A 14,951-nucleotide genomic window follows, 5' to 3' on the forward strand; every position below is an offset into this window, starting at 1 on the left:
ATGGTACGCATACAAAGAATGTTCTCTGCTGAAGGGCTTTTATCTGATTAAAAGGCAAATTGATTAATTGATTTATATATTGATGGGAACATAAAATTCAATTCAATTCTGCTATGTATATACCAGTTTTTTTCTTAAGTTTGACTGATTTGTTCAACAAAAGTATGATGTGCAAACTAAAAATAAATGTATATAAGTGTAAAAACATGAAGTTACCCACTGAGCAGAACAAAAAATGCACGGAAATTGCGATTGCTTTGTTGAGAGTTGTAATGCCGATGAATATGCACCTACGAATAGCACGGTTGGCTACTTACAGTGCTGAAGAAGTTCAACATACACAGACACTGTATGTTAATAAATTAACAATAAGTCAAAACATTTAACAGCTTACACTGTATTCAATTAAAATAGATAATAGAAATACAATTACTTTCAGAGCTTGGTAAATCCATTGCTGGATGAAGGCCTCATCATGTCATGCCAGGCATGGGAGTTTAACCATACTTTTCCATGTGGGTCAGTGTGTATTGGCAGAGGGCCACCCAGGACTGGTTAAGATCTCGCTGGCTGCTGATGTTAGGTGTAGACTGAGAATCAAATTCTCGTAGACCACCCATTGCCATATTTTACAAAACTCAAAATAAGCAATGGGCTGTTTCCATTGCAATCAGGCAAAAAGTTGAATTAATGAGCATATGAATGTTTTGGTTAATTCCCAATGCTTCAAAATTCCTCAATGTTAATTATTCCCATAGTTTAAATTTCAAAAAAAATAAAAAAGGTAGGAACGACATTTAATTATTTTTATAAGTAGGCTTTCATGACCAAAATTATAATTGGTAATTCGTTTTTTGTGGGTTAGATCATGGTGTGGGTATAATCTAATATTTTTTAATTGATTTAACACAGAGACTAATATGCAATTACATTATTTTAAACATATCTAAAAGTACTTTTTTCCATTAAATTTTCTCCTCAGCGTGGTTCATTGGTTAACTTACTCCAATATTAAAGCAATGTATTTAATTTTCCCCCAGTCATTCTTTGGGTATCGCTATGAATGACCAGAATCTCAAACTGATTTGACCTCTCAATGTATGTTAAATAATAACAATCAAATAATGTACAGCCCTATCTCAAATCCACTGATGGATGAAGGCCTCCATATGCCATGTTCGCCCTGGAATTGTTCTTACATTTTTTACCACACTTCACCACACAGGCCAGTGTGGTTGGATGAAGGAGAGCTTGGACCGGCTCAGGATGTCGCTCACCACTGATGTTTGCCATTGCTGGGGCTCAAATGTAGCTCATTGGATCATCCTTATCATCATCATCATAGCTTGCCACTGAAAATCTGCAACCAAGACCTGGTGTTGTAACTTACTTCGAATACCGTCTCGGATGTGCAGGATGCTGACAACAGCCACTGCATCGGGCAGTGTTAGCGCTCTACATTCGCATTTGTGTTCATTTCTCATCTTCCAATCAATCAATTTATATACCGGTCTTTGCCGTCTCAGTCCACGCACGGTTTAGGGTACACCGGGGTTTTATTGTGGTACCGGTGAAGTCTCCCATTTATAGTCAGTAGCTGAGTCGTTGTGTGTTCCATGGTCTGTTCTGCGGCCATCCAGAACAGACCATGGAACAAATAACAATCCAAAGCAACATTCACAAATAAACTCCACTACTCCTGCGCTATGAAGCCGGTGGCTCGAGTTAGATTTACGGCCAACATCAGTGACGATTATCTGAACAGGTCCTGGGCCTCCCCTAGATCAACCTAACCTCAACGAGTGCCTGGTTCGGTGTTTAAACGTCGACAAAGGCGGGTGGCGGTATGTGCCGTGCCGGCCTTAGTAGGCGCTCCTCACTAAAAGCACTTGTCCCCAGCAGCCCACTATAGGCTATAAGGGGGGGGGGGGGCATCTTCGTCTTTCCGCATCTTCGTGCGTGTGGGTAAGCCTGGCGAGCGAGGAGGATTGCAAAAAGCAAAACCGTGATGTGTGCACGCGCCCGGCAGGCAGGGACTCACGCAGGCACTGCGGGAGGTCGCCGACCCACGTCCCCCTTCCGTCGCAGGAGAGCAGCGCGTTGTGCGAGAGCTGGTAGCCGGGGGCACAGCCGTAGGCCACGGACGCCCCCCAGTCAAACACCGTGCCCTCGACCCGCCCGTTGAGCACCACCGGAGGCTGGCCGCAGGTGATGACTGGCGGCAGGGAGCCGCAGAGTCGCGGTGTCATTGCGTACGCGGCAGGCAGCATGCATAAAACATATCCGCTGGGCGACGCTACTTTAAGAGCTTTGAATTTTGGACACGGATCGAGCATGGGGTTTCGCTTAGGCGCCTGAGTTTTTGTAACGCCGCTCAGACGTGCTTGCAGTGGCGGCAGGGGAGGAAGCAGCAGCAGCAGCAGTAACATCAACGTCATGATCATCGTCATTATTAACGCGACTCTCGTCATCATTGGCAGCAATAGTAGAATCATCATCGCCGTCGATCGTCGTTATCATCCTCATCATCACCAGAAGCAGCAGCATCAAGAGTTGCATCATCATTGTCGTCGCCATCATCAACATAAGCAGTCACAATTGGCAGCAATAGTAGAATCATCATCGCCGTCGATCATCGTTATCATCCTCATCATCACCAGAAGCAGCAGCATCAAGAGTTGCATCATCATTGTCGTCGCCATCATCAACATAAGCAGTCACAATTGGCAGCAATAGTAGAATCATCATCGCCGTCGATCATCGTTATCATCCTCATCATCACCAGAAGCAGCAGCATCAAGAGTTGCATCATCATTGTCGTCGCCATCATCAACATAAGCAGTCACAATTTTAAATATTACATCGTTATTAATGATTTCACCATAAGCAATGTAATGCATACATCTCAATGAATGCTCATGTATGTATTCACAAATTAACATGGTGCTATATCCGACAATGTTTGCACGTTACCGACCCATAACACATAACACTGCAAAACAAAGTGGCATAACGTGTAGAGACACATGAAGCAAATCAGACTGGTTTAAGTAAACTGGTCCAGGGTTTTTCTTGAGGAAGAAAACACGACCACTCTACAAACCATTTACTGTATCTGTACAGCCTATGGCTTGACGGATGATATGGTATTTCATTTTGTTGATAAAACGAAACCCTTGCATTCTTTATCTGTATTTATTATTTGATATAGACTACATGGAGAGTGCTCTCCTCATCAGCAACTTGTGGAAACTTGTTCAACAGTGTTGAATAAAATTGCCCTTCTATAGCTCAAATTAACATAAATAATATAGACAATACTTCTCAGACTCTGGTCAACCCAACGGATGATCTTTTTTACCATACCCTACCATGCCGCTCGATGTGGTAATGGGGGAGGACCGAGGACCAGTTCAGATACCACTCACCACTGATGTCAGTCATCATCGGGAATCAAACCCTGGTCTCCGGGTTCAGAGCTCAGTGCATGTAATCAGTGCGCTACTGCCCTCTCCCTGCTTCCAAATACGAGAGAAGAATTTCAATTCCAGGCCAGGGGCCAGTGATAACAGCACCACTGTTTAATCTTCAATCATAAACTGGCCCTCGCCATAGGAATGTGCAATTTATTACGCTGCCTGCTATTTTAATTTGCATTTGAGCAGCGCGACGAGTAATACATGTTTTCCCAATTCAGTAATTTGTGAGCGACTTATTTCTTAATTAAATCTGGAACATTTGGACCGCGATGCTGGCACACAATGGTCGATTCTACTTCGAATGACACCACGGGATCTTTAACATCTGCTGTGAAGCAGGCTACGTGCATTTGATTGTCGATACACCCGCGGTGTCGATATACCCGCGGTGTCGATACACCCGCGATATTAACCAGGTCTCGCTACGTTACGGGGTCGCGCTCAAAGCGCTTGACACAAAATTAACAGCAATGCCTTGTATTCTTGGTTCTTTCGGTGAAGTCACGTCGAAGGGAAATAATAAAATAATAAAAATGAAACAATAAAATTATCACGACGTTTCGATTTGCAATTACAAGCAATCATCATCAGGTGTGAAAACCACAGCAAGAAAAAAAATCGAAACGTCGTGAGAATTTCATTGTTTTATTTTTATTACTTTATTGTTTCCCTTCTACGTGACTTTACCGAAAGAACCAAGAATATGAATCCCTGCAGTCACGAAAGCTTTAAAGCAATACCTTGCTTATCTCGCCAAGAAGCATAAACCATCCCGCAAACTCCGGTCATCCTCGCAGCGGCTGGTTTTGGCGAGCCATCGGACAAAGACGACCACTGCTTCGTGCGCTTTCAGATGCGCTTCTGCGGTCTGGAACTCTCCTCCTTCCGATGTTAGGAAGCCACTGGAGTTGTGCACTTTTAAATCGAGATTGAAAACTCATTTCTTTAAAACTGATATGTGTGTTTAGTTTGTTATCCTTCTCCTGCACCTCCGATTAGCACGGTTGCCTAAGTACGGTGCGAAAGAAGTTCAACATACATACATATAGGGCAGCCTGCGGATGTCTGTAACAAGCGGCGAACATATTACAGCTCGACTTTGTCACTGCCCCAGTTTTGACTTGAGTTATGACTTCCCATATGGACCCAATGTCAGATAAACAAACCCTTACCATGGCAAAAATGAAGAGAAATAAGAAAAAATACAATAAAAAGTATATTGTATATCAGGGTTTTCCAAACTCCAGTTCTCCCAACCCACCACCACGCCACATTTACTCCCGATACGAATACAAAATAACTATCGATGTTAATAGAGCAGATTCACATTCAGATTGACATCTCAGTGTGTGTGTGCATGCACGCATTCCACATGTATGTGTGTACACGCGTTGCACGTGACGCATACAGCGTTAATTGCTTGGCGCATCACGTAGGATGCGTTTAACAATCATGTGCAGCGTGGACCGAGTGTAATTTGTATTCGAACGGGGAGAAGTAAATTGGTAAACGCGGAAAGGCAGAGCGTGGTGATGGGTCGCAAGGGCTGGAGTTTGGGGAAACCCTGATGTATGGCTTTCGTTTTAATAATTATTATTTCTATCTTCACTCTCATGCACAGAAGAGAAGATTCAGCATACAGAATTATATGCTACAAATTCTTATTAATGTGTGAATGCTAATTTGGCACCGAAAGGTCACTGGAACTCTATCGCGGGTCACCCTGTGGCTAATGCGGCTGAATATGAGTATAGTCACTACACGTGCTTTTCCTTTATTGAACATAGAATATGATATGCTCGTAATTTGAACCTTGACCTCGTAGCCGTATATTTTAAATTATTGTAATAATATTATGCAAAAACCAAATGCCTCGCGAAGCCTCAATACTTTTTTGTCCAGTAAAGTTCTTGTGTTGAGATTTTTTAAACAATTACATCAATGGATGCTTAGGCGTATCGGAGGAAACCACGGCACAACATGAAAACCCCCCACATGCATACGAGGGGCACCACTCTACATTTCTATCCTCTGGGCACCTGACAGCCCCATGCTTGCAAGTAGTGGATATATTAACTAGATTACTATAGCTGGGGCCACCTTCTTCGTAGGATGACCGTTAATGGGCTGAAAGAAAATCTCAATATATATTCAACAAATACAGAGCTTTGACAATTGTTGGTACCAGCTCATGCCTGGTTGCCTTTCCGCTTGGCTGTGGTTCGTATGTACAGCGAAGGAAAAAAGTATTTGATCCCCTGCTGATTTTGTACGTTTTCCCACTGACAAAGAAATGATCAGTCTATAATTTTAATGGTAGGTTTATTTGAACAGTGAGAGACAGAATAACAACAACAAAATCCCGAAAAACGCATGTAAAAAATGTTATAAATTGATTTGCATTTTAATGAGGGAAATAAGTATTTGATCCCCTCTCAATCAGAAAGATTTATGGCTCCCAGGTGTCTTTTATACAGATAACGAGCTGAGATTAGGAGCGCACTCTTAAAGGGAGTGCTCCTAATCTCAGCTTGTTACCTGTATAAAAGACACCTGTCCACAGAAGCAATCAATCAATCAGATTCCAAACTCTCCACCATGGCCAAGACCAAAGAGCTATCCAAGGATGTCAGGGACAAGATTGTAGACCTACACAAGGCTGGAATGGGCTACAAGACCATTGCCAAGCAGCTTGGTGAGAAGGTGACAACAGTTGGTGCGATGATTCGCAAATGGAAGAAACACAAAAGAACTCTCAATCTCCCTCGGCCTGGGGCTCCATGCAAGATCTCACCTCGTGGAGTAGCAATGATCATGAGAACGGTGAGGAATCAGCCCAGAACTACACGGGAGGACCTTGTCAATGATCTCAAGGCAGCTGGGACTATAGTCACCAAGAAAACAATTGGTAACACACTACGCCGTGAAGGACTGAAATCCTGCAGCGCCCGCAAGGTCCCCCTGCTCAAGAAAGCACATATACATGCCCGTCTGAAGTTTGCCAATGAACATCTGAATGATTCAGAGGACAACTGGGTGAAAGTGTTGTGGTCAGATGAGACCAAAATGGAGCTCTTTGGCATCAACTCAATTCGCCGTGTTTGGAGGAGGAATGCTGCCTATGACCCCAAGAACACCATCCCCACCGTCAAACATGGAGGTGGAAACATTATGCTTTGGGAGTATTTTTTTGCTAAGGGGACAGGACAACTTCACCGCATCAAAGGGACGATGGACGGGGCCATGTACCGTCATATCTTGGGTAAGAACCTCCTTCCCTCAGCCAGGGCATTGAAAATGGGTCGTGGATGGGTATTCCAGCATGACAATGACCCAAAACACATGGCCAAGGCAACAAAGGAGTGACTCAAGAAGAAGCACATTAAGGTCCTGGAGTGGCCTAGCCAGTCTCCAGATCTTAATCCCATAGAAAATCTGTGGAGGGGGCTGAAGGTTCGAGTTGCCAAACGTCAGCCTCGAAACCTTCATGACTTGGAGAAGATCTGCAAAGAGGAGTGGGACAAAATCCCTCCTGAGATGTGTGCAAACCTGGTGGCCAACTACAAGAAACGTCTGACCTCTGTGATTGCCAACAAGGGTTTTGCCACCAAGTACTAAGTCATGTTTTGCAGAGGGGTCAAATACTTATTTCCCTTATTAAAATGCAAATCAATTCATAACATTTTTGACATGCGTTTTTCTGGATTTTTTTGTTGTTATTCTGTCTCTCACTGTTCAAATAAACCTACCATTAAAATTATAGACTGATAATTTCTTTGTCAGTGGGCAAACGTACAACATCAGCAGGGGATCAAATCATTTTTTCCCTCACTGTATGTATGTTGTACTTCTTTCCCATCGTGCGTAACCAACCCTGCTAATTGGAGGTGCGCGGGAAGGACAACAACACTATACACAAAAAGCAGCTCTAAAGAAATTAGATTACAATCTATTCCAGAAAGCCGCAGAAGCGCATCTGGTTGCGAGATGCCCTTTGCATTAACGTGAAATAAAACGAAAAACATTATTACAGACTTTGGCATTGATTGATGTTGGTCTTCATTCCTTTTTAAAGGTAATCTGAATTCACTACAGCCAGTCATTACCGATGTGATGCCACTACTACCACCAGTGTGCTACAGGGAGGAACTGAATCCGTGCAACTCTCACCATCGCGATCGTTGTTGTCTAGAAACGTGTTCCTAAATTCCGCCTCGGATTTCTAGAATGCAGTCTACATGGTTGATTGGGGGGGATGGGCCTCAACAGAAATTACCTTCTGGATAGTATAGTCCCTGCCATGGTAATGTAGAGTTTAACTACTGCCTCCGGATGTGCAAAGGTTAATGATCAGCACCAAATAGAGTACGCACTTGAGCATTGAGACACTTTGGTTTCTGTTTGATGTTGAATAGTTTTGCCAAATAAGAGTCAACATGTCTCTCTCTACAAATGCACATGAGGCAAGGATCATTTTAGTTTATCACCCTGAACCAATGGCAGAAATTGTACATTCCTATGGCAGGGGCCAGCACATCCACATTGTTTCTACTCTATAGTAAAACAATCAAATTTTCAGAAGTACCAAACAATAAACCATGCACGTAAAAAAATTCCAGTGCCTGCAGTATTTCCCCACCCCCCCCCCCCCCCCACTTTTCTTGCACTTCTTAAATAATTTATGAAAAAAACATGCAGATGTTTTTTCTCAAGTAAAGCTTATCAAGATGTTCGAACGGACTGATTGCAAACACTGAATACGCAATTTATTTTCCGCTATAGTTACAGTGGTCAGTACACATAACGACTATTGACACATCGCACCGTGTGGACTTCGAGTAGTACGGAATAATTGTTAAACAGTATTATTCCAGTATTTACTTAGTCTACACTTACAGACGTGAACAGTGCAAGAAGCAATACTCCTGCTAAGGTAAGTATTGTGTTTACAGAGAATGTACCAACATCTACAGTAAGTGTAACAAGGACCTCGAAGTATGGAATAGGGTCAAACATTTCCAGCGGGTGAGCCACCAAAGCAATTGACTTTTCACTGCTTGGGTTAGGGTTTTATCACCAGCCAAGTAGGGCACATGCTGCAAACGACTGCCAGTTTAAATTGTAATTCTTGTCATATTATAACAGTACCACACACACACACAAAGATTCCCCGTATGGCCTTAACAAACTGTTGGAGCAAGTGCTGTTAGCGAGCACCTATGAAGGCTGACAGAGAACACGAAGGGGTGGGTGGCCAGCACCATGCCCGACCGCCTTTGTCTCCCGAGTGGCGATGTTTACACACCGCACAAGATAATCATTTGAGGCTGAGTCGATCTAGGGGAGGCCCAGGACCGGTTCAGATAATCATCAATGGTGTTGGCCGTGAGCGGGAATCGAACTCGGGTCGCCAGGTTCGTAGTGCAGCGCACTAACCGCTACACTACAGCCACACACACACGCGCGCATACACACGCACACGCACACAAATGCACGCACACGATGCAAATGCCGCAACAATGCGGTGAGATTCTGCTTGGGCAGAAAAGTGAGGGCCAGACCAAAGGAAAAATAGGCCAGATGGCAAACACTGATGAGAGCACTCTCCGTTGTGTGAATTTGAGCCTGGCAGTTTGTGTAAATTGCTTCAATCTTTATAATCCAAGCTTTGTCGGTCCGATTGTCCATTTGTGCATTGGGCTCTATGCTACCATTGATCATGAGGTGTATATCAGCAATTCTTGCACCACCTTCAAAATACGGGAACCCCCCCTCTATATGTAAGGGAGGAGTTCCTGGGACATGCTACTTAACTCGAAACTACTTAAAGAGAACTCACAGATATAATGTTAAAATCAGGGGTTGTATTCCTAGTCAATATTTATGGATAGGAAATGCGTGATTAAATGTCATGAAGTGTAAACAAATGCTTACGATTAATGGTTAACATACATTTCAACTAATAATAAATACATATAATTAAATATAACTTAACGGAGATGGTCGAAGAGCTATGCTGATTTTGATCTTTAATCCAGACACTTAAAAGTATTTCCAGATTTTTTAGAAATCCACATTTGCTGTAAGAGTTATTTTAGTGGCAGTTAAAGGTGCCACGTTTTGAGCACATTCTAGAAAAAAAATTCCACATTAACTTAAATAGTTCTCACCGAAGTTGTCAATAGGCCAAGATTTATTGCAATATCAACAGCTTGAATACGCTGTAAAACTTCTTATTTAACATATTCTTGGTTCTTTCGGTAAAGTCACGTAGAAGGGAAACAATAAAATTATAAAAATATAAAACAATAAAATTCTCAAGACGTTTCGACTGCAACATAAGCAATCATCATCAGGTGTGAAAAACCACAACAAGAAAATGTTTAAAAAGTGGTGGTTATTTTTAACGTTAGCACCACGGAGAGAGATTTGACAGTTTGGTCAGATGGACGAGTCCATCTATGTTCGGAAAAGAGGAGGGGGGAGACAAAAAATAATGGATGCGGTCTGAAAGCCACCTTAAGCGTGAACAATCAATTCAGACCTGAAATGGTTTATCAAATCCTTCCAATGATTGCTAAGCCAGAATCCATCTTTTCGGTTGAAATTGTCTCTGTGTTTGTATATGTGGATAGCCTCATGAACGAATCTCTCATGGTAGCCAGATGGCTTGCAAAGAACCTCTGTCTTGGAGAAGTCAATGTCATGTGAACCTACTTAATTATAACAGTGATCTGCCACGGCAGAGGTGTTGGTCCTACCGTGTTTCAGGTCTGCTTTGTGTTCACGAATGTGGTCCGATATATATCGTTTGGTGTCTCCAATGTAACTACTACCAAAAAGGCAACTTAGTTTGTAGACGCCAGGGTATTGTATGTCCGGAATCACATCTTTTACAGACAGAACCAGATCACGGATTTTATGTAATGTGTTGAATCGGACCTGGATCTTGTGTTTCTTCAAGATTTTGGAGATGTTTTTTGTGATCCCCGCAATGTAAGGTAAAGTGATGGTTTTGAAAGGCTCCTCAGGAGAGTCCTTCTTCATGGTTGGAGTGATAGCTTTGCGGATTGTGTAGTCGGAATAACCATTAGCCTTAAGAGCTTGGTGTACGTGCTTGAGTACACTGGCTATATGTTCCTGGTCGGATATGCATTCTTATTTAACCTCTAAATTAATACTTTTCCTTTGCGTTTTTTTTACTTTTACCAGAGGCGCTATGATAATTTGTACTTGTATAAACCGTAGCACCTTACGCTACATCCACCTAACACATGCGCAGTGCCCACACGAAATGGCATGCTGACAGATGGAAGTGGAGCTGCATGGAAAATACATTTTCGGCGGTATGCACTACGCACGTATTACATTGCGAAATAGAGCTGGGCCCGACCGGCTTACGAGGCGTTTAAGTACCTCGGGGTCTCTTTTGCGAGTAATGGTAAGTTGGAGCGGGAGATCGGCTGGCGGATTGGTGCGGCGTCCGCAGTGTTGCGGGCGCTGTACCGTTCCGTGGTAGTGAAGTGCGAGCTGAGTTCTCGAACAAAGCTCTTGGTTTACAGGTCCGATCTACGTTCCCACCTTCAACTATGGTAATGCTTGAAATGATGAAATTTTGGGTACAAAGGGGCCGAAATTAGGTTTACTCCGCAGGGTTGCCGGCCTCACTCCCCGTGATCGGGTGAGCAGCTCGGTAATCTGGGAGAGCCTCAGAGTTGAGCTGCTGCTCCTCCGGATCGAGAGGAGGCAGTTGAAGTGGTCCGGGCACCTGGTAAGGATGCCCCCCGGTAGACTCCCCCTGGGACTTTACTGGGCAGCAGCATGGCCCACTGGGCGAAGACCCCGGGGCCAGCCTAGGACACGCTGGCGGGACTATATCGCTCGGCTGGCCTGGGAACGCCTGGGAATTCCCCAAGATGAGCTAGATAGAGTTTGATGCCAGGGAAAGGGAAGTCTAGACCGCCGTGCACAACATGCTGCTGCCGCAACCCTTACCAGGACAAGCGGATTGAGAAAAGAACGAACGTTCCTAGTAAAAAAAAGCAAAAAAAATGCGCAATAACAAAAACGCATTTGCAAAACATTACACTTAGAAGTAAATGTTCCCTAATAAATCAGCAACGTATACGTGATTCCTGTACATTAAAAAGCAAATGTTTATGTAGGCCAAGCAAGTGCATATTTTAACTATTCCTTGTACCTCAATGTGGAAATTCCACAAGCGTATATTAGGCGTGAGTATATCCATGGGGGACAAATAACCTACTTCCCATAATGCAATGGTACCTATTTTATTGACCCTGCAAGACATGTAATAGAGTGATGAGCATGTGACCCACGGTCAGGATGTGAATTTGAACCCTTCCAATTTGAGCCACACACACTCACCAGAAGAATACCATTGAGAGAGAAATCCAGAGTAACCTTTCTCTGGGGGGTCACTGTAATGCACACAAGGCATACCTATGCATGTACACACAACAACACACATAATGAAACAAATAATAACCATCATTTGCCACTCAGTGAAGCAATATCACCACAAATATGTGTCAAGCTGTGTGCAATTTGAGGCCATGCAGGGTGTCCAATGGCTTGCGTACAGGTGGTCTTGGGACAGGCGTGTGGCGCAACAGTCCACAGCCCAGTAAACATGGGACGTTGAGCCAACGTTAGTCCAACCAAATGCCAATGTTGGCCCAAGGTTGCATGTTTTACTGAGTGTGACTGGCAGATGGACCACCCATGCGCCTCAATGTGCCAACTTGCTGTGTTTAATCTACTCGACACACTGCTGTTGTTGTCGGGTTATTTTGCTAAACATCCCAGTGTTGCTGGAGGGCCTTTTGCCGCTGCCCAGTAGCACATTTCGTGAGCTCCATCTACAAAGGCTGATTTTAACGCCGCTGGTAACTCGTCCACTAAGGTCTCAGGACTTTCTGTTTTGCATCCGCCAATGCCTTCTCTCGCCTGTGCTGTATTTGTTTTATCATCCTCGTAATAATTACGTCACGTACATCCATTGCGAATCGAAGATCAGAATGTTAAAGCAGGTTTAGTCTGTTTCGTGTTTCATTGGTAGCTGATCTGTAAGCAGCATCACAGTAGTACAAAAATGGGTAGAATGATAGCTTCAAAAATTTGCAGGTGCAATCGAATGGGAAAACAATGTTTGTTTCCGTATGAAAAAAACACCTAATATTTCATTAGATTTTCTTTGAGATGTGATCAATATGGAATGTAATTTTTTTGAATCAATTTGAAGCACTCCGTTTGTTCAATGATGTTGTTTCTGATATTCGAAGTCGGTGAAGGGAATGAAACTGGAAGATTGTTTGAAGAAAAGAGCATGATTTAGTTTTTTGGGGGATTTAGAAGCAATTTCAGTGATGGCAATTCATGTTTAATTAAGTCGAAAAATCATGTTGGAGATTCTGTTTGACTTCACTTGGAGATTTATCCGACACTAGCATGACAATGTCATCAGTAAAGATATTTAATTCTGAGTGATTTAAGTTTGATCCAAAGTTGTTTAGATATCAGGAGAACAGAATTTGACCCAGCATAGAACCCTGTGGACGAGATGCAATCACTATGTACCTTTTGTGAACAGTCTGAAAGGTAACTGTTAAACCATTTTATTTTACTGTCTGAAAACTGAAAATGTTACTTGACCCAAGTCTTGTGAGTAGAATATCATGGTCAACAGTATCAAAGGCTTTTGACAAGCCGAGGGATAGTGCACAGAAGTAGTGAACTTTATCCAGGTTACTGAACAGGAAAAGTAATACATCCATCATTGCTGCTGTGGTGCGGTAGTCATATCAAACAGTAATCCTCTCAAATAGCCGACTGTTTACTGTGCAGGAGTTTGTGGCTTTTTCGGTAGCAGTTTATTCGTGATTTAAGCATTTTTGGAATATGTTAGTAACTGGTGAAAGAATAGAGAACGGCCTATTATTACAAGGTTCTTCTTTGGAGACATTTTTTTATATATTGTTGACCGATGATAGGCCAAGGGAAAATTGAGAAATCACACGGCATTGATCTTGGCTTTAAATACTGTGCCACCACAGTATTAACAGGACAAACAAACCACAAGCGGGCACACACATACACGAAGACACCGACATAGCTCGAGATGCGTACCTTTGCAGACGGCCAGGCTGCCACTCCATCTCCCCTCTTTAGTGCACAAGCGGTGGTTTGGAGTAGCCGGGTCCAGTGCGTAGCCAGGATGACACTGGTAGCTCACGTTGTGGCCAAACGTGAAGTCAACACCGATCCTTATCGCGCTGTCAGGTGTGCCGGGGTCACCGCAGCTCACCACTAAAAGCACAGACGCAAATTCGGAGATAAATTAATCAGGGCCCATGTCAAGAGCTCATTAGAGTGGCCCACCATCTGGCTGTAGCTCATCACCTTGGATACCAACCTCTGGGTGCCACTCCAATGTCCGTCTCTCTCCTCCTTCCACTCATCACAGCCGATTTTACGATCACATCTACGACACCCTCATGACACGCATCATTCGGAACTTGCCAGTTGTTTCACCCACCCTAACACGATCTCTGCAGCATTCTCCACATGCAACTGCATTCGAGAGACAGATTACATCAGCCATGGTCAACCCACTGCTGGATGAAGGCCTCCCTAAGCCGCTGCCACTTCTCACAATCCTGCAATGTACTCACCCACCTGGCATCGTGCAGCAAAGAAGTAAAAACATAAAAGAAACGAACACTTTTCTCACTGAAAGCGGGCACTAGTAATACACTATTACTCTAAGTGATTTATAATATTCTTGGTTCTTTTGGTAAAGTCACGTAGAAGGGAAACAATAAAATAATAAAAATATAAAACAATAAAATTCTCACAACGTTTCGACTGCAACACAAGCAATCATCATCAGGTGTGAAAACCTGATGATGATATTTTTATTATTTTATTGTTTCCCTTCTATGTGACTTTACCGAAAGAACCAAGAATATGAATCCCTGCAGTTACGAAAGCTTTAAATCATGATTTATAATATTTAGGTAGAATAAAAAAAACATAATCAAGCATGGCAGTCATTAAGTTATAAATGATAAATTACTTTAATACAATAATGGGCATTTAAATGGAATTCTAACACTATTCATGCTGACTCTTGACCAACCATGATGTATTTCTACACTATCGATATGTATAGCAATATTGTTGTGTGTTTAAGTATTTTCTGAATGCTTAGGGGTTGGTTTTCTATTCAATATCAACATTATTATCATCAGCATACATGGGCTACCCAATGATGGATGAAGGCCTCCTCCCTCAGCCGTCACCATCTCCCACAGAGTCTCGCATTGCAACAATCCATGCAGCTCTGGCACACGAGCTAATTTAATAAACTCCATCTTTTGCTGCGGAGCAGGTATACTCCTTTGGCAACCACTCCATCGACTCATGACTCCCAGCAGTCAATACAATGTG

The 14,951-nt window shown here is 43.1% G+C and overlaps 1 protein-coding gene across 2 annotated transcripts in view; it reads right to left on the minus strand.

Moving 5' to 3' along the window:
• LOC116945092 (CUB and sushi domain-containing protein 1-like) overlaps nucleotides 1-14,951 on the minus strand; it is a 630,678-nt gene that overhangs the window by 46,012 nt on the left and 569,715 nt on the right. For both annotated transcript variants that reach the window (XM_032959197.2, XM_032959196.2), the window contains exons 59-60: nucleotides 13,629-13,808; nucleotides 2,042-2,215 (exon numbers count right to left, since the gene is read on the minus strand). In XM_032959197.2, coding sequence (XP_032815088.2) covers nucleotides 2,042-2,215; nucleotides 13,629-13,808 — 354 coding nt within the window. The remainder of the gene's footprint in view (nucleotides 1-2,041; nucleotides 2,216-13,628; nucleotides 13,809-14,951) is intronic.

The sequence above is a fragment of the Petromyzon marinus genome, chromosome 23, assembly GCF_048934315.1.
Source record: "Petromyzon marinus isolate PM22_M1 ecotype Great Lakes invasive population chromosome 23, UKy_Petmar_22M1.pri1.0, whole genome shotgun sequence".
NCBI lineage: Eukaryota > Metazoa > Chordata > Hyperoartia > Petromyzontiformes > Petromyzontidae > Petromyzon > Petromyzon marinus.